At 45.9% G+C, this 21,430-nt stretch overlaps 1 protein-coding gene across 1 annotated transcript in view; it reads left to right on the forward strand.

Annotated features, from left to right (window-relative positions):
• Positions 1-21,430, forward strand: part of CHMP4C (charged multivesicular body protein 4C) — a 58,605-nt gene that overhangs the window by 23,846 nt on the left and 13,329 nt on the right. The window contains exons 2-4 of the mRNA XM_063924002.1: positions 1,628-1,805; positions 17,825-17,939; positions 20,121-20,259. Of these exons, the coding sequence (XP_063780072.1) occupies positions 1,628-1,805; positions 17,825-17,939; positions 20,121-20,259 (432 nt within the window). The remainder of the gene's footprint in view (positions 1-1,627; positions 1,806-17,824; positions 17,940-20,120; positions 20,260-21,430) is intronic.

Here is a 21,430-nt window from a genome sequence, read left to right on the forward strand (position 1 = left end):
CAAGGTTCACATATATAGGCCTGATTCTAGAGAGATCCAACCCATGACCCCATTGCTCTTAGGTAGTAATACTAACCACTCTGCCGCCATGCTTAGAATAGGAGCAGTCTTATTGCAGTTAATACATTTTAAAAAAGGAGAAAACAACCCCTACATATTTAAAAATTTAATATAAATTCAAGTATGGGAAAATACAATTTTAACTGTTTTTTGCCTTGGAGAATGTAAAATATTTTTACACAGATCACTTCATCCCATTTTTGTGTTCACAGGGGGTAATTCCAAGTTGATCGCAGCAGGATTTTTGATAGCAATTGGCCAAACCATGTGCACTGCAGGGGAGGCAGATATAACATGTGCAGAGAGAGTTAGATTTGGGTGGGTTATTTTATTTCTGTGCAGGGTAAATACTGGCTGCTTTATTTTTACACTGCAATTTAGATTGCAGATTGAACTCACCACACCCAAATCTAACTCTCTCTGCACATGTTATATCTGCCTCCCCTGCAGTGCACATGGTTTTGCCCAATTGCTAACAGAAATCCTGCTGCGAACAACTTGGAATTACCCCCACAATTCATGAAAATGTTCAGTATCTGAAGGAAGGTTAGAATCTCAATCCTCAGCAGGCCAACTGATCCTCTTCTTTTCCAGTTTGACTCCACCCTCACCTATCACTCTTGTTCCATGAATGCTGTAGCTGATGCTCTCCCAATATTTTATCCTTCACATCTATTAATATTTAAAAAATATCTTCTGCAAAAACTGCTAAAGGATTTCCCAAACCATACTTGCCTAGTCTCCTGCTATGTCAAGAAATCTCCAAAATCTACGGGGAGTCTACCAGATCCCCAAAAGAGGAGGCAGTCCTCCTACATCCTGCCCGCTTTCTAGCAAAGTGGGCAGGATGGGCAATGCTGGGAATTGCGGGTCCATTGGGAGGGGGCAAGGCTATTTGGCCACACTCTTTCTCATCAACCCACAATCCACAGCATTACACAGTGAGGGGGTGGGGCCTAATGATCCACAGTGTCCGGTTCAGTGTCCACCACCAGTTAGCTGCATCTCTACTATAGGTTGGAAGGCTGCATATGCCATCATGTTGTGTTGTGAGATATGTGTATGTGAGACGTCTTCTCCAAGAGTCTACTGTAAGCCGGAAGACCCAGGTCATGTGTGAACAGCAACGATCTGGGTTACATGGATGTGTGAAAAGGGGTAAATACTTAAACCCCCGTCTTCAACCCGTGATAAGTTTCCTGGGTCCGAGCTGGGTTAAAGTTGGGGCTTATGTGTGAAAGGGGTATCACATACTTTACAATACAATACAAAACAATACCTATAAGCATCAACTTTATCAATTAATTATATAGCTAGAACTTAGGTACTTTGCTTTAGACCAGCATCTTCCAAGCTTATCTCCATGGACTCATTGTAAATTTCAGTTAGTGCACTGGAAAGGTTTGCATTTTTACTTTACTTCATGTTTTGCTTTTGTGTTCAGCTTCAGTTCTGCATGTTTTGAGGAAGTATGTACAGTATGTACAGTCTACCTGTCATTCAATCTTATATGTAGAAAATATGTTTAAAAGCCTTCCTTAACATGCAAATGTATGTCTTCACTTAGCTGCGTTACAAGCATTGAAGAGAAAGAAAAGATTGGAGAAGCAGTTAACGCAGATTGATGGGACGCTATCCACCATTGAATTCCAGAGAGAAGCACTAGAGAACTCCCACACCAACACAGAGGTTCTGAAAAACATGGGTTACGCTGCAAAAGCAATGAAAACAGTCCACCAAAACATGTAAGAATGCCTTGTATTCCATTTATTGTGTCTGAGAACCAGATAGGTTATAAATCTCAGTGAAAAAGTAAAATGAAACTTAAACATGCTAAACAGGTGTGAAACAACGTCACAGCTTTGAACTCAACAAGTCTCCTTTCCAAACAACTACACGTATACAGGTTTAGGGGATGCAGTCACCATGTCAACAAAACACAGTGTCAACAGTCATAATGTTGACACCACAATGTCGACAGTTAGACGTATCATCGCTTAGAGAGTGATAAAATGGAGAAAGAAAAAGTGCCAGACAATCAGGGCCTAACTGCCATGTCACAGGCCCAGTTTGAAAAATGACAGGTGCTGATTGGCTGGTACTTTGTATTCTCCATTTTATCACTTTCCAAACGATGATGCATCTGGCCCATTATGTTGTTATTGTTGACATCGGCAGAATATCAGCATGTTCACAATGGCGCAACCTGAAATGTTGTCATGTCAAGTCAAGGGTTAGTTAGCCTGCGGGAGGGGTTGATTAGGGATAGGCTGCTAGAGTGGAGGGTTAACATTATCCTGAGGAAGGAGTTGATTAGGGATAGGCTGCGGGAGGGGAGGGTTAACATTATCCTGAGGAAGGAGTTGATTAGGGATAGGCTGCGGGAGGGGAGGGTTAACATTATCCTGAGGGAGGGGTTGATTAGGGATAGGCTGTGGGAGGGGCGGGTTAGGTATTAGGGAGAGAGGGCTAGTGGTAGTGCTACAGTTGACTCAGCTGACTGCCAGAAAAAGAAGAAACTGCCTGACTGACATTACAATAAAGTTGACGTGATGGATGTCAGCAAAACAAACCAAACCCAGTTTTGGTATTAGCCAATGCAATCTTGTCTTGTTGTAGCTCAGAATGATATATTCTATAACAAATATTTGGAGTACTTTGAATGATACAGTTTGACAGGCCACAAACTGAGAACAGCTAAGGTATACAAAACCATAAGGTAAAGCCATGTACTGTACATAGCGATCTCATTATGTGCTGACATATAACCGCCAGTCTCAGTAGGAACATTCCACAGTGAAACATAAACATATATAAAAATATAAACTTCATCACTGTGCATCATAACAGCGGTACTTAATTTCTTATTCCTATGAATAAAATAAAAAATTACAGTTATCTGATCAAAAACCTAATAATCAACAAATAGGCCCCCTTGCCTCTGGGCTCCCACAAAATTTCATCCAGCTCTGACTGCACTCAGCATAACCAAGCAGCAGGAAGCTGTCCCAGGCTATAGACCCAGGGCTCATTCGGTTGTATCCAGGAGCTAGCCTAGTGTTGGTGGTTAGCGCACCCCGGTTCTCTACAGTCATAAATCTTTGGATGAGCCCAATATGTCATAGTTTTGCTTCAGGTGCCTCGCTGGGGATATATGAAGGCCAACACTGTTCGGTTGTCTGAAAATACTGTGAGATGGGTATGTGGGTAGCAAACCGCTGGTCAGGATCCCGGCTGTCACAATACCGATGCTGGGATCCCAACTAAGGCACCATACCACTGCCGGTATACTGGTGAGGTAGGTGATTCCCCCTCTATGGGTGGCCACGACACCCATAGAGGGAGAATAGAACCTGTGGCGAGTGTAGTTGCCACCAAGCCCGCAAAGGGTTCGTTGTGTTCACCCCCTGCCGGCATTCCACCGCTCGGGATGTCGGTATACTGACCTTTGGCATCCCATGTCGCTGGATACCATACCAATCCCGTGAGATGCTTCCCCAGCCATTGCTGTTGAAACTCCTGTAACTGTTTTCCATACAGCTTCAATTTCCACACATTTATGTAGCCTTTCCTTTCTCTTAATGACCGGATCCCTTATGTTATCATTGTGAGGAGGTGAGCTGCCCACTGTGCCCAGCCTGGAGCCCTGGAATCTGTTGTCAATATTATCAATTCTGGATCTAGGGATGGACATCAAATCACTCAATGGGGATGGCTACTAGCCATCACATCTAAACAGTGACCCCATGCACAAAGCGAAGCTCATCAATTTTTTATTTTTACCAGATTAAGTTCGGAAGATAGGTTCATAACAAGAGGTATGCTAACATTGCTGTCACCCAGGGTGCAGGGCGCTCGGGTGCAGCACCGCAGCTGCCCTATGGCACCTACATTTGATTTAAAGGGACCCAAAATGGCATCCTGCAACCTGTACAGCCACCCGGAGAGTCCTAAGGACACGCTGAGCAGTGCTGTACTTCCTGGGGTAGATGGCCCGCTCTCTCAGTGTGATGTCACCCTGGCGCACTGGTGGAACTTCACTTGCCTGCACATAGCTCTGCATTCAACCCTATTAAACATAAAAGTTGGCCTCACCTCATTAATGCTTTTTGTGGCTGAATGGATACAAACCCGCACAGATATCACCAGCCAGGGGGTTAATGCTATAGCAGAGCAGACACTCAGTATGGGGTCCCCCTGCCATAACATTGAACACCCCCCAAACCAGTCAGCCCAGAGCTGGAATTTCTCAGAAAGTGGGGACCCCATAAAATTAACATGGAATTCCCCCTCCTGAGCAACATCCAGAACTGGGCTGAAAGACCAGTGCTATGCCCCGCACCCCTGGTGGCGGTGGATGTGGAGTTCAAAGTATGACAATATTGTTCTGTACAGGCGGCCTACATGTCCCAGCAAGCCTGCCCCAGCATGCCGGCACTTGGAGAACCACAAGTGCCAGCATGCCCAGACACTAAGGGCCCGCTGGCACCCGTAGACCGTCTGTAAAGAAATTATTAAAATAAAAACACAACACCTGCTGTTTGAATAGTTTATTATACTGCGTCTTCGCCTGGGGGCGGTGGCCTTTAAGCTCTTTTTCATGGCCGCCGCCTCTCCAGGGCTTCTGTTGCCTTCTATCTTCAGGAGCTCTTGCCTGCTCCCTCCCCGCCGGTGGACTGACAGCCGCTGCCTCGCCGCTAGCATATATATGCCAGTTGAGGGGGCAAGGCGATGACGGGGCGAGCCGTGATTGGCTCGCGGTGGTCATCTTGAATTTCAAAAATGATGCTGAGGCGCCATTTTTTAAAATGGGTATACGGCTATCTGCCTACGCTGCTGAACTCTGCAGAATGGCTGGCAGGGTTTGGATCCTCTCGGGTCCAGGACCACCACCAGCCACACTTTCTCCGCCGGGTCCCATCGCCACGAGTGCCCACAACACCCGCCGTGCTGTGCTGCCGCATGTGCCTGCAGGCCAGCGGATCCACTGATCCAATCACATCTGCGGGACTGACAGGGGCGTGCATTTATGTCAGGTGAATGCACACCCCTGCCTTCCCTGACTGCACGCAGTGTCGGACTGGGGCATGAAGGGCCCACCGAGGGGATGCAGTTGTAGGGGCCCATGTTTAGGGGTGTGGCCACTCTCCAGTGGGGTGTGTCCAGCCTCCACATATGCTTGGCTAACCATTAGGCCAGGCCTGGCCAACCTGTGGCTCTCCAGCTGTTGTAAAACTGCAAGTCCCATCATGCCTTGCCACAGTTTTGCTATTAGTGAATGCTAAAACTGTGACAGAGCATGCTGGGATGTGTAGTTTCGCAACATCTGGAGAGCCACAGGTTGGCCAGGCCTGCATTAGGTAGTACATGGTCTGGGCTCCTTCATATAGTTTATAGAAAATACTGCTAGTTTATGCATGATAATGTACCAGATTAATAACAGCAATGCACTGTAGAAATAATTCAAATGCACAGTTTGGAGCCTTTATCCCTGTAGAGGAAGGTGGGGGCCACCCCAGGCAGTGGGGCCCACCGGTGGTTTCCCCTGTACCCCTGTGGGCCAATCCAACACTGACTGCACGTCCCTGTGTTCAGTAATATTAGTGGGCGGTGACTGGTATCTCCAGCCGCCTGGTCAACCAGTCACCGCCCGCTAATCACTGCCATCCCGCTCACCGCTGCTATCAGCTGAATCCTGCTAGTGCACGGAGCGCATCACAAAGCTGACGCTGACTATACTGCATGCTGTAGAACGGACATCCGCGGGAGAGAAAAGTAGTGGCTGACATCGGGACCAGCTGCATGCCGTGAAATACAAATGGTTCAAAAGAGAGCTTAGACATTGTTGGTAACTCGTTTATTTACATTACACAACACTATTACAAATCACAGCGCTCGTTCCCCCTTTTATATCAATAGTTGCTCTGTTTGGGTGCGAATCGCTGCAGGGGGTGGCGAGCTGAAAAGTGCAAAAAAAATCGTCTGTTTGGGCACCCAAACTGCACTTTTCACAATGTGCCCATTACCTTAGACAGGTTTTCTCTGCTTTTTGTGGCTAAATCCGGGCTGTTTGGGCACAACATGTGCTTTAAAAAAAAACATTTGAATAGCGCCCCCCAATCTCCCGTGACTTTAGACGGGAGATCGGGCGCATAGAAACAATTGAATCGCCCCCTATGAGTGTTATGTTGGGCTGGCCACTAGAGATGAGCGGGTTCGGTTTCTTTGAATCCGAACCCGCACGAACTTCACTTTTTTTTTCACGGGTCCGAGCGACTCGGATCTTCCCGCCTTGCTCGGTTAACCCGAGCGCGCCCGAACGTCATCATGACGCTGTCGGATTCTCGCGAGACTCGGATTCTATATAAGGAGCCGCGCGTCGCCGCCATTTTCACACGTGCATTGAGATTGATAGGGAGAGGACGTGGCTGGCGTCCTCTCCATTAGAATAGATTAGAAGAGAGAGAGAGAGAGAGAGATTGTGCAGACAGAGTTTACCACAGTGACCAGTGCAGTTGTTGTTAAGTTAACTTTTATTTAATATATCCGTTCTCTGCTATATCCGTTCTCTGCCTGAAAAAAACGATACACAGCAGTCACACAGTGTGACTCAGTCTGTGTGCACTCAGCTCAGCCCAGTGTGCTGCACATCAATGTATAAAAGCTTATAATAATTGTGGGGGAGACTGGGGAGCACTGCAGGTTGTTATAGCAGGAGCCAGGAGTACATAATATTATATTAATTTAAAATTAAACAGTGCACACTTTTGCTGCAGGAGTGCCACTGCCAGTGTGACTAGTGGTGACCAGTGCCTGACCACCAGTATAGTAGTATATTGTTGTATACTATCTCTTTATCAACCAGTCTATATTAGCAGCAGACACAGTACAGTGCGGTAGTTCACGGCTGTGGCTACCTCTGTGTCGGCAGTCGGCACTCGGCAGGCAGTCCGTCCATCCATAATTGTATAATTATATACCACCTAACCGTGGTATTTTTTTTTCTTTCTTTATACCGTCGTCATAGTCATACTAGTTGTTACGAGTATACTACTATCTCTTTATCAACCAGTGTACAGTGCGGTAGTTCACGGCTGTGGCTACCTCTGTGTCGGCAGTCGGCAGGCAGTCCGTCCATCCATAATTGTATTATTATAATATATACCACCTAACCGTGGTTTTTTTTTCATTCTTTATACCGTCATAGTGTCATACTAGTTGTTACGAGTATACTACTATCTCTTTATCAACCAGTGTACAGTGCGGTAGTTCACGGCTGTGGCTACCTCTGTGTCGGCAGTCGGCAGGCAGTCCGTCCATCCATAATTGTATTATAATATATACCACCTAACCGTGGTTTTTTTTTCATTCTTTATACCGTCATAGTGTCATACTAGTTGTTACGAGTATACTACTATCTCTTTATCAACCAGTGTACAGTGCGGTAGTTCACGGCTGTGGCTACCTCTGTGTCGGCAGTCGGCAGGCAGTCCGTCCATCCATAATTGTATTATAATATATACCACCTAACCGTGGTTTTTTTTTCATTCTTTATACCGTCATAGTCAGTCATACTAGTTGTTACGAGTATACTACTATCTCTTTATCAACCAGTGTACAGTGCGGTAGTTCACGGCTGTGGCTACCTCTGTGTCGGCACTCGGCAGGCAGTCCGTCCATCCATAATTGTATTATAATATATACCACCTAACCGTGGTTTTTTTTTCATTCTTTATACCGTCATAGTGTCATACTAGTTGTTACGAGTATACTACTATCTCTTTATCAACCAGTGTACAGTGCGGTAGTTCACGGCTGTGGCTACCTCTGTGTCGGCAGTCGGCAGGCAGTCCGTCCATCCATAATTGTATTATAATATATACCACCTAACCGTGGTTTTTTTTTCATTCTTTATACCGTCATAGTCAGTCATACTAGTTGTTACGAGTATACTACTATCTCTTTATCAACCAGTGTACAGTGCGGTAGTTCACGGCTGTGGCTACCTCTGTGTCGGAACTCGGCAGGCAGTCCGTCCATCCATAATTGTATTACAATATATACCACCTAACCGTGTTTTTTTTTTCATTCTTTATACCGTCATAGTCAGTCATACTAGTTGTTACGAGTATACTACTATCTCTTTATCAACCAGTGTACAGTGCGGTAGTTCACGGCTGTGGCTACCTCTGTGTCGGAACTCGGCAGGCAGTCCGTCCATCCATAATTGTATTATTATAATATATACCACCTAACCGTGGTTTTTTTTTCATTCTTTATACCGTCATAGTGTCATACTAGTTGTTACGAGTATACTACTATCTCTTTATCAACCAGTGTACAGTGCGGTAGTTCACGGCTGTGGCTACCTCTGTGTCGGCAGTCGGCAGGCAGTCCGTCCATCCATAATTGTATTATAATATATACCACCTAACCGTGGTTTTTTTTTCATTCTTTATACCGTCATAGTCAGTCATACTAGTTGTTACGAGTATACTACTATCTCTTTATCAACCAGTGTACAGTGCGGTAGTTCACGGCTGTGGCTACCTCTGTGTCGGAACTCGGCAGGCAGTCCGTCCATCCATAATTGTATTACAATATATACCACCTAACCGTGGTTTTTTTTTCATTCTTTATACCGTCATAGTCAGTCATACTAGTTGTTACGAGTATACTACTATCTCTTTATCAACCAGTGTACAGTGCGGTAGTTCACGGCTGTGGCTACCTCTGTGTCGGCACTCGGCAGGCAGTCCGTCCATCCATAATTGTATTATTATAATATATACCACCTAACCGTGGTTTTTTTTTCATTCTTTATACCGTCATAGTGTCATACTAGTTGTTACGAGTATACTACTATCTCTTTATCAACCAGTGTACAGTGCGGTAGTTCACGGCTGTGGCTACCTCTGTGTCGGCAGTCGGCAGGCAGTCCGTCCATCCATAATTGTATTATAATATATACCACCTAACCGTGGTTTTTTTTTCATTCTTTATACCGTCATAGTCAGTCATACTAGTTGTTACGAGTATACTACTATCTCTTTATCAACCAGTGTACAGTGCGGTAGTTCACGGCTGTGGCTACCTCTGTGTCGGAACTCGGCAGGCAGTCCGTCCATCCATAATTGTATTACAATATATACCACCTAACCGTGGTTTTTTTTTCATTCTTTATACCGTCATAGTCAGTCATACTAGTTGTTACGAGTATACTACTATCTCTTTATCAACCAGTGTACAGTGCGGTAGTTCACGGCTGTGGCTACCTCTGTGTCGGCACTCGGCAGGCAGTCCGTCCATCCATAATTGTATTACAATATATACCACCTAACCGTGGTTTTTTTATACCACCTAACCGTGGCAGTCCGTCCATAATTGTATACTAGTATCCAATCCATCCATCTCCATTGTTTACCTGAGGTGCCTTTTAGTTCTGCCTATAAAATATGGAGAACAAAAATGTTGAGGTTCCAAAATTAGGGAAAGATCAAGATCCACTTCCACCTCGTGCTGAAGCTGCTGCCACTAGTCATGGCCGAGACGATGAAATGCCAGCAACGTCGTCTGCCAAGGCCGATGCCCAATGTCATAGTACAGAGCATGTCAAATCCAAAACACCAAATATCAGAAAAAAAAGGACTCCAAAACCTAAAATAAAATTGTCGGAGGAGAAGCGTAAACTTGCCAATATGCCATTTACCACACGGAGTGGCAAGGAACGGCTGAGGCCCTGGCCTATGTTCATGGCTAGTGGTTCAGCTTCACATGAGGATGGAAGCACTCAGCCTCTCGCTAGAAAACTGAAAAGACTCAAGCTGGCAAAAGCACCGCAAAGAACTGTGCGTTCTTTGAAATCCCAAATCCACAAGGAGAGTCCAATTGTGTCGGTTGCGATGCCTGACCTTCCCAACACTGGACGTGAAGAGCATGCGCCTTCCACTATTTGCATGCCCCCTGCAAGTGCTGGAAGGAGCACCCGCAGTCCAGTTCCTGATAGTCAGATTGAAGATGTCAGTGTTGAAGTACACCAGGATGAGGAGGATATGGGTGTTGCTGGCGCTGGGGAGGAAATTGACCAGAAGGATTCTGATGGTGAGGTGGTTTGTTTAAGTCAGGCACCCGGGGAGACACCTGTTGTCCGTGGGAGGAATATGGCCGTTGACATGCCAGGTGAAAATACCAAAAAAATCAGCTCTTCGGTGTGGAGGTATTTCACCAGAAATGCGGACAACAGGTGTCAAGCCGTGTGTTCCCTTTGTCAAGCTGTAATAAGTAGGGGTAAGGACGTTAACCACCTCGGAACATCCTCCCTTATACGTCACCTGCAGCGCATTCATAATAAGTCAGTGACAAGTTCAAAAACTTTGGGTGACAGCGGAAGCAGTCCACTGACCAGTAAATCCCTTCCTCTTGTAACCAAGCTCACGCAAACCACCCCACCAACTCCCTCAGTGTCAATTTCCTCCTTCCCCAGGAATGCCAATAGTCCTGCAGGCCATGTCACTGGCAAGTCTGACGAGTCCTCTCCTGCCTGGGATTCCTCCGATGCATCCTTGCGTGTAACGCCTACTGCTGCTGGCGCTGCTGTTGTTGCCGCTGGGAGTCGATGGTCATCCCAGAGGGGAAGTCGTAAGCCCACTTGTACTACTTCCAGTAAGCAATTGACTGTTCAACAGTCCTTTGCGAGGAAGATGAAATATCACAGCAGTCATCCTACTGCAAAGCGGATAACTGAGTCCTTGACAACTATGTTGGTGTTAGACGTGCGTCCGGTATCCGCCGTTAGTTCACAGGGAACTAGACAATTTATTGAGGCAGTGTGCCCCCGTTACCAAATACCATCTAGGTTCCACTTCTCTAGGCAGGCGATACCGAGAATGTACACGGACGTCAGAAAAAGACTCACCAGTGTCCTAAAAAATGCAGTTGTACCCAATGTCCACTTAACCACGGACATGTGGACAAGTGGAGCAGGGCAGGGTCAGGACTATATGACTGTGACAGCCCACTGGGTAGATGTATGGACTCCCGCCGCAAGAACAGCAGCGGCGGCACCAGTAGCAGCATCTCGCAAACGCCAACTCTTTCCTAGGCAGGCTACGCTTTGTATCACCGCTTTCCAGAATACGCACACAGCTGAAAACCTCTTACGGCAACTGAGGAAGATCATCGCGGAATGGCTTACCCCAATTGGACTCTCCTGTGGATTTGTGGCATCGGACAACGCCAGCAATATTGTGTGTGCATTAAATATGGGCAAATTCCAGCACGTCCCATGTTTTGCACATACCTTGAATTTGGTGGTGCAGAATTTTTTAAAAAACGACAGGGGCGTGCAAGAGATGCTGTCGGTGGCCAGAAAAATTGCGGGACACTTTCGGCGTACAGGCACCACGTACAGAAGACTGGAGCACCACCAAAAACTACTGAACCTGCCCTGCCATCATCTGAAGCAAGAAGTGGTAACGAGGTGGAATTCAACCCTCTATATGCTTCAGAGGTTGGAGGAGCAGCAAAAGGCCATTCAAGCCTATACAATTGAGCACGATATAGGAGATGGAATGCACCTGTCTCAAGTGCAGTGGAGAATGATTTCAACGTTGTGCAAGGTTCTGATGCCCTTTGAACTTGCCACACGTGAAGTCAGTTCAGACACTGCCAGCCTGAGTCAGGTCATTCCCCTCATCAGGCTTTTGCAGAAGAAGCTGGAGGCATTGAAGAAGGAGCTAACACGGAGCGATTCCGCTAGGCATGTGGGACTTGTGGATGCAGCCCTTAATTCGCTTAACAAGGATTCACGGGTGGTCAATCTGTTGAAATCAGAGCACTACATTTTGGCCACCGTGCTCGATCCTAGATTTAAAGCCTACCTTGGATCTCTCTTTCCGGCAGACACAGGTCTGCTGGGGTTGAAAGACCTGCTGGTGACAAAATTGTCAAGTCAAGCGGAACGCGACCTGTCAACATCTCCTCCTTCACATTCTCCCGCAACTGGGGGTGCGAGGAAAAGGCTCAGAATTCCGAGCCCACCCGCTGGCGGTGATGCAGGGCAGTCTGGAGCGACTGCTGATGCTGACATCTGGTCCGGACTGAAGGACCTGCCAACGATTACGGACATGTCGTCTACTGTCACTGCATATGATTCTCTCAACATTGATAGAATGGTGGAGGATTATATGAGTGACCGCATCCAAGTAGGCACGTCACACAGTCCGTACTTATACTGGCAGGAAAAAGAGGCAATTTGGAGGCCCTTGCACAAACTGGCTTTATTCTACCTAAGTTGCCCTCCCACAAGTGTGTACTCCGAAAGAGTGTTTAGTGCCGCCGCTCACCTTGTCAGCAATCGGCGTACGAGGTTACATCCAGAAAATGTGGAGAAGATGATGTTCATTAAAATGAATTATAATCAATTCCTCCGCGGAGACATTGACCAGCAGCAATTGCCTCCACAAAGTACACAGGGAGCTGAGATGGTGGATTCCAGTGGGGACGAATTGATAATCTGTGAGGAGGGGGATGTACACGGTGATATATCGGAGGGTGAAGATGAGGTGGACATCTTGCCTCTGTAGAGCCAGTTTGTGCAAGGAGAGATTAATTGCTTCTTTTTTGGGGGGGGTCCAAACCAACCCGTCATATCAGTCACAGTCGTGTGGCAGACCCTGTCACTGAAATGATGGGTTGGTTAAAGTGTGCATGTCCTGTTTTGTTTATACAACATAAGGGTGGGTGGGAGGGCCCAAGGATAATTCCATCTTGCACCTCTTTTTTCTTTTCTTTTTCTTTGCATCATGTGCTGATTGGGGAGGGTTTTTTGGAAGGGACATCCTGCGTGACACTGCAGTGCCACTCCTAGATGGGCCCGGTGTTTGTGTCGGCCACTAGGGTCGCTAATCTTACTCACACAGCTACCTCATTGCGCCTCTTTTTTTCTTTGCGTCATGTGCTGTTTGGGGAGGGTTTTTTGGAAGGGACATCCTGCGTGACACTGCAGTGCCACTCCTAGATGGGCCCGGTGTTTGTGTCGGCCACTAGGGTCGCTAATCTTACTCACACAGTCAGCTACCTCATTGCGCCTCTTTTTTTCTTTGCGTCATGTGCTGTTTGGGGAGGGTTTTTTGGAAGGGCCATCCTGCGTGACACTGCAGTGCCACTCCTAGATGGGCCCGGTGTTTGTGTCGGCCACTAGGGTCGCTAATCTTACTCACACAGCTACCTCATTGCGCCTCTTTTTTTCTTTGCGTCATGTGCTGTTTGGGGAGGGTTTTTTGGAAGGGCCATCCTGCGTGACACTGCAGTGCCACTCCTAGATGGGCCCGGTGTTTGTGTCGGCCACTAGGGTCGCTAATCTTACTCACACAGCTACCTCATTGCGCCTCTTTTTTTCTTTGCGTCATGTGCTGTTTGGGGAGGGTTTTTTGGAAGGGACATCCTGCGTGACACTGCAGTGCCACTCCTAGATGGGCCCGGTGTTTGTGTCGGCCACTAGGGTCGCTTATCTTACTCACACAGCGACCTCGGTGCAAATTTTAGGACTAAAAATAATATTGTGAGGTGTGAGGTATTCAGAATAGACTGAAAATGAGTGTAAATTATGGTTTTTGAGGTTAATAATACTTTGGGATCAAAATGACCCCCAAATTCTATGATTTAAGCTGTTTTTTAGTGTTTTTGGAAAAAAACACCCGAATCCAAAACACACGCGAATCCGACAAAAATAATTCGGTGAGGTTTTGCCAAAACGCGTTCGAACCCAAAACACGGCCGCGGAACCGAACCCAAAACCAAAACACAAAACCCGAAAAATTTCAGGCGCTCATCTCTACTGGCCACATGCTTTAGACCATGTAGTTTACGTAAGTTATTGCTCCCACTGGTGTTAACCACATGTGTTCCATCCACATACAAACAACTGAGACTCAAGAAACCAATGTATTTAGAGGGTAATTCCAAGTTGATCGCAGCAGGATTTTTGATAGCAATTGGGCAAAACCATGTGCACTGCAGGGGAGGCAGATATAACATGTGCAGAAAGAGTTAGATTTGGGTGGGTTATTTTATTTCTGTGCAGGGTAAATACTGGCTGCTTTATTTTTACACTGCAAATTAGATTGCAGATTGAACACACCCCACCCAAATCTAACTCTCTCTGCACATGTTATATCTGCCTCCCCTGCAGTGCACATGGTTTTGCCCAATTGCTAACAAAAATCCTGCTGCGATCAACTTGGAATTACCCCCTTAGTGTAATCTTACCCAGTACTACTGTTAGTCATATTGCATTAGAATTCCATATGTGTTCTGATTTGTGGAACACATCTTGTTATAGGGGGTCATTCCGAGTTGTTCGCTCGTTGCCGAGTTTCGCTATACTGCGATTAGTCGCTTACTGCACATGCGCAAGGTTCGCAGAGCGCATGCGCTTAGTTATTTTACACAAAAGTTAGGTATTTTACTCACGGCATAACAAAGCTTTTTCATCGCTGTGCTGATCGTAGTGTGATTGACAGGAAGTGGGTGTTTCTGGGCGGAAACTGCCCGTTTTATGGGAGTGTTCGGAAAAACGCAGGCGTTCGATTTGCAAAATGCAGGAGTGGCTGGAGAAACGGGGGAGTGGTTGGGCAAACGCTGGGTGTGTTTGTGACGTCAAACCAGGAACGAAAAGGACTGAGCTGGTCGCAATGGCTGAGTAAGTCTGGAGCTACTCAGAAACTGCTAAGAAATTTCTATTCGCAATTCTGCTAATCTTTCGTTTGCTATTCTGCTAAGCTAAGATACACTCCCAGAGGGCGGCGGCCTAGCGTGTGCAATGCTGCTAAAAGCAGCTAGCGAGCGAACAACTCGGAATCACCCCCGTAGTCATATACATTTACCGTGGGTAAGCACATACTGGGAGCCTGCAGTGTAGACATTCTAGTAATAAATATGTCATGTTGTACTTTGATGTGTCTTCACTACATCTGAAAAACAGAATGCTAACACAGCTCCAGTGCATGTCTGACATTATGGGTTTAATTGTTAGTTGGACGCAGGCAGGGCTTAAAGTGGTCCTGGTGAGGTGGTGGAACTCATGGAGGAGGACCATGGAGGCACCAGAATTTGAGGAAGGAGTAGGTGGCTGCAGCTCATCAGCAACACTAAGTGCCGCCTGTATCATCGATTGATACAGATGACGGAGCAGGTTTTTCTGTTGGAATTACTGTGCAGGGCAATGGAGATGGTGGAACTAGTTCCCACTACCATTACAGGTGGCGGAACTCAGTTCCACCTCGTTCCCCCCCACTTTAACCCCTGGACGCAGGCGCGTTCCTGTCTGTGTATTTTGCAATCACCCATCTCTAGCACTTTATGCAATTGCTGCTACAGTGTTCTTCCCTGGTGTACATCCACGCGTCCAAATGTGCCAGGACTGAGACTCCCACTGTCAGTTCCCGTAGGCACTGAAATAAACACTGGTGCATCTTAAGATGCCACCATCGATCACACCATCTAAACTTTCCCCAGCCCTATGGCATGTGCAGTTCCCCAGCTGAGTATGGCCTCCTATGTGAGCAGTTCAGCATCTGTGTACGCAACCACTGTCACTGACACTCCCATACCACTCGCATACCACACCCAAAAATGGACCATCTCCGTGCGTCTGCTGAGCCACTTCCCTGTCACCTCCAAATAATTCCTTATTCATTTTCAAGAAGTGTCTGAGACCGTACATCTCCTGTGCACCTCAATTGCAACTCTGACTCAGTACGCACCCTATTTGGATGCATGCGCGCTGCAGACACATACAGTACATAGAAGAAAACAAATTGCTCCACTGGGTCTGCCGTTGGCAGTGCGTGCCACTCAGGATCAGGCCCTACATGCGCGGCTAGATAATTCATATGGGGGTATTCAATTAGTGGCGTTTTTTCGACCAGTCGAAAAAACTACACTTTTCGCCTGTTTTTAGGTTTAATTCACATTCGACCTATTCAATGCCTGTGCCATTTTTTTCGACTGGTTGAAAAATCCGGCACTGGTGAAAACCACGTGTATCACGTGATACATGTGTTTTGCCGAATTTGCGGGCGTTTTGCCGCAATTTTCACCCATGCTGATTCGAAGAAAAAAAAAGTGAAATGGCATGGGCGAAAATGGATAAAAAAAATGGACGAAAATGCCTGCAATTGAATACCTGTGTCGAATTAGTGCCGTTTTTTCAACCAGTCGAAAAACTACACTTAATTCAATACCCCCCATAGGAGCTTTGGGGCAGATTTATTAAGCCTGGTGAAGTTGTAAAGTGGAAGGTGATAACGCACCAGCCTGTCAGCTCCTGTCATTTTTCAAACCCAGCCTGTAACATGGCAGTTAGGAGCTGATTGGCTGGTGCGTCATCACCTTCCACTTTATCACTTCTCCAGGCTTAAATACATCTGCCCCTACATCACAGGCTGGATTGTGGTGTTAGCGCAGCAGCTCACAAGACACAGTCACAATGTTTGCTTCTATCCTGACTCATGTACAACCTGTAACAACACCAAAACACATAAAAGTATAATAATGGCTTTCATGGGCCTGATATTCAATAGCACTGCAGGAACTACAAAGCTGAGGAACAAAGTCACAGTGATCCTGGTTCTGCAATTATGATATATTCCCTTTGTGTAGGCTGAAAACCGTATGCTACATATTGATATGTATACTCTGATTCATCCAATATATCACTTTCTTACTGTTTCTTTTGATCAGTCTGTTGCCTACGGACAGCACAGAGCTCACAGCAAGTGCAAAGTATTGATTTATCTCCGCCATGAAACAAAGTTATTGTTACAACTGAAAAATAAAAGCTGTGTTCTGTATATGGTTTACCAGACAGAACGATTGTCGTAGTTATTGATCATTGTGTAGGGCAGCGGGATAATTCCAGGATTCACAATTCCATAAAATGCAGCTCTGAGTACATAAGAGGTGTAGGATGGTTAATGGAGAAGTAGTATTGTTATAATATGAGATTACATTCTGTAACAATGTCATTCTGTAATATATCACCTTGCCACCTATTGCTGAACTACAACTCCCAGAAAACAGCAGGCATAGCATCATGTGTATTGTTATTTAGAAGAGGCTATAAAGGCAAAAGAAAACTAAGGGCCTGATTCAGATATGGACACAACCCCGCGTTTTATGCAGTTGAGCTATTATCGGCTGACTGCACGTGTGTTAAAGTCACACTGTGCATGTACCAGGCTGCTCTTGCACAGTTGTCGCAGAGAGAATTTAATAGCAAGGTGATTGCAGTCAGGGGCCATTTGGGAGCAGTTACAGGGGAGTGGCTGCAAAAATGAAAGCAAGTCATTACCATTTCTCTGGCGTGTCTCAGCCTGCGCCTGAGATCCCGCAGCTGCAATGGCTCCGGCGTCTTACTTCCTGCAGCCATGCTGCGGGATCACAGGGCTATGTAGAAGTTTGCTAATTGCTGCATATTATTAATACACAGCTGCTGGACGCGCATAGCTGCCGGTGGGCGTCTCCATACAAATCCATATTTCCAGAGTTTCGTGCAGTCGCTGAGTACACAGTCACACCTGTGGCGGCATTATCGTCCATCTCTGATCCTATGCCGCTATAAATGGCGCTTATTCTTTTCATTTTGTAAAAATAATTATTCATTTTCCATAGCTTAAAGATAAACTGGAAAACTTGTTATATAGATATTTGTAACTTATATAAGTGAATCTGTTTATAACATAACACATATTGTTCCTGGCAGGGATGTAGATAAGATTGATGAACTGATGCAGGACATCCACGAGCAGCAGGATGTGGCACAAGAAATATCCGACGCCATTTCCCGGCCAGTCGGTTTTGGTGAAGACTTCGATGAGGTAAATCATGATCATACAGTTTATGGAAAGGTCATGAACTTCAGGGGAGGTTTCCTTGACCACATAACTGACTATTATGTTTTTTTTTTCTACAAATGATAGCTAGAGTCTGATTCGTTGCTATAGGTAACAACACCACTTTACATTCTTAGACGCTTTAGTAAATCAACCGCTGAGTTTGTTCAATTTAGGATGAAATCAAGCTTCAGACTGCACTATGGCCCTGATTCATGTTTATAAGTAAAGCAAATTAGCAAGCAACTGGGCAAAACCATGTGCAGTGCAGGTGGGATGGATGTAACATGTGCAGAGAGATTTAGATTTGGGTGGAGTGTGTTCAAAATTAAATCTAAATTGCAGTGTAAGAATAAAGCAGTCAGTATTTACCCTGCACAGAAACAATATAAATGTATTTGCTCCCCTTGTATGGCAACATAGTTAGTTCCAGTCAGAGGGCGGTATCGAATTAGTTACCGCGGCTATTTGACCTGCCCAGGTTTATCCAATTAGCCCCGATGCCGGCACTTATTGGGAATTTGGTAGACAGGCGAAAGCAAATCTCCAATAAGTATGTTTTTTTTCCTGGTTGTGGCTGCAGAAATACTGTACATATGTCCGCAACTTTTTGCTGATCCTCTGAATTTTTGCATGAAAAAAGGAAATTTTTTGACCGGAAAAAAAGCGGTATAAGTGGATAGGCAGAAAAAAACAATCAGTGGTAATGTAAATAAAATCCTGAAAATTTTTTTTGTGGTTGAAAAATTTTCAGGGCTAATTAGATACCCCCCACAAAGTTACTTGCTTTTTTTTGCTTTACTTTACAAACATGAATCAGGCCCCATGTTCTCACCCGCATCAGTTTCATCCGTATGTAACAGCTTTCCTGCCTCCACGGCATACTTAGCAATTACCCACTATCCCGGAAGTTGCGGGAGGCTCACGATTTTTAGGGTAGCCCCCCACGCCCCCAGAAGAGCAGGTGGATCTCCTGCATCCTGTCCGCACCCTAGTGAAGCGGACAGGATGGGAGAGATACTTTCCATAAATTCCAGTATTTGTGGGTCTGTGGGGTGGGGGAGGGGCTAAAATGACGCAAATCACATCATTTTAGCCCCACCCCTTCAATCGGACCCACAAATCGTGGAGTTTTCTCAATGTTTGGATGGGGCTTGATGATGTCACAGCCCAGCCCCGCCCCCGAAGTTCACTACAGCATCTCCTCTCCTGGCTTCTCCTGGAGAAGAGATGGTAAATGTAGGTAAGTGTGCTCCACGGCACTGTGAGGGTGAGAGGGGATCTGTGACTTTAAGAAAGCCAGTCCGACTAAGCGCAGGCAAAGACAGATTCCCAAGTTCTTCAGTCATGATATTTTAGAACCATGATTATCTTGCAGGAAAACTCAGCTGGTGCCATATCAGGGGTTACTCAATGACTGTGGGTTATATGCCTTCTCACATTAGTATATTATTGTAAGCACTAGGATTAGTGCTGTACAGTGGTATAACCAGTTTTCACATGAAGGGAAGCAAACATGGAAAACAGGCTGCCAGACCCATGTGCCCGTATAAAACCCATCAGCCTTCCTCCACCCCTCCAATATGTATCGTGCTCCTTTTTAATGGCAAAACCAGGTTGCATCTCGCAGGCTATTACATAAGCCCAGTGTCGGACTGGGGCATGTAGGGCCCACCGGGGGAATACAGTGTAGGGGCCCATGTTTAGGGGTGTGGCCAGTCCACAGAGGGGGTTGTGGCCTGCCACCTCATTGGTTTGACTAACCATTAGAGAGTGCAACGTCTGGTCCCCTTCATAAATATATACAGTAAATTCAGCTGCTGCATGCATGATAATGTATCAGACTAATAACAGATTAATAACAGCAATGCACTGTAGAAAATACACCATAGTACAGTATAAGGTAACATCTGTAGGCTGTATAATTCAAGTGCACAGTCTGGAACCTGATCCTTAGAGCAGGAGGGGGGAAGCCAGGCAGTGGGGCCCACCGGTGGTTACCCCTGTACCCCTGTGGGCTAGTCCAAGCCTGCATAAGCCCCATGGTGTCAGCGAATTGTGATCTGTTTTTGTTTCAGACTAGTTATTTTTGTCTGTGTTGAATAAAGCTTCTTCCTTTATTTATTGAGTTGTGCTTTCAGCTGAGAGTGTTTGTTACCCTTGCAGGATGAGTTACTGGCAGAATTAGAAGAGTTGGAACAAGAGGATCTAGACAAACATATGGCCAGCGACAGATTGCCAAGTGTGCCTTCCACCAAGCTGCCTTCCTCCAAACACCCTTCCGCCAAATTACCTTCCAGACCAGGTAAAACTAAAATCAATCACCTGCGCATATATTGATTCCGTACTTTGTTCTTTTCCATTTGTGACCGGTAATACACATATAGTTATTTATTTGCTGGGGTTGTATGACCTCTCTAATGGAGAAATGGGAAAACCCATAAATAATTTCCACTTTCCAATTTACTCTCTGTGTTCCTGTGCCAGTATTCTCCCTCACTATAGCCATATTCCCTCACTTACAGTAACTGGTGGTACATTGTACGTCATTGAAAAGTCTCTGTAATACAGGGAATGTGAGCCGAACAGTTGAAACATTTTTGTGTAATGTGTCTTAATTAACATCCTTATAGTATATACAATAGTAACAGTATTATGGCGCATCACAGCCAAACACTGACATCACCCATTTGATCAAGTTAAAATGATCCATTTATTTGGACATAAGCCAATTCTTATATGCATGTTGTCAAAAGAGGCTAGGCACATTCTTCCCATGCCCTGTCACAATACACAAACATCTAGACATGTGTGTATAATTTATTACACATGTGTAGGACAGTGAAAAATGATGCAGGCATAATTTGCTATACTCTGACGTCTTGTTTGGAAGAGAAAAATGTCATGTGCTTTTACACGCATTGCAGTTGTAGTGTTTAGGAAATTTTAAAACTCCAAGACAATATAAAAAATATATACTCTGGAGACTCTTCAACCTCTTATACAGTGTCAGCCACTCTCCTCCTTGGCATTCTATGCTTCCTTGGCCATTGTGACACTGCACTCACCTGGTTTGCTTCCTACATTTCAAGTCGCTCCTTGCGTGTCTCCTCTTCTTTCTCTCTGAAAGTTCTGTCCTCAGCACTCTGCTCTATTACCCCTATATCTCTTCCCAAGGTCAGCCTATATACAGAGGTGTAGCAAGGTGTCATGGTGCCTGGAGCAAGGTATATTTCGGCACCCCCCTCCCCTGTACTGATTTGGGGGGCGTGGCCACCAGGGCCGGTTCTAGACCTTGTGGGATCCAGGGTGAAAGTTTCCTTTGGCGCCCCCCCCCCCACAGGTCAAACATAGTGCGCGCCAAAGGCGCGCAGCAAAAAATAGGAGTGTGGCTTCATAGGGAGGGGGCGTGGCCACAGTTATGCCCCCTGTAGTTATGGACCCAGTAGCTGTGCCCCCTGTAGCTGTGCCCCCAG

Source organism: Pseudophryne corroboree, chromosome 5, assembly GCF_028390025.1.
Source record: "Pseudophryne corroboree isolate aPseCor3 chromosome 5, aPseCor3.hap2, whole genome shotgun sequence".
NCBI lineage: Eukaryota > Metazoa > Chordata > Amphibia > Anura > Myobatrachidae > Pseudophryne > Pseudophryne corroboree.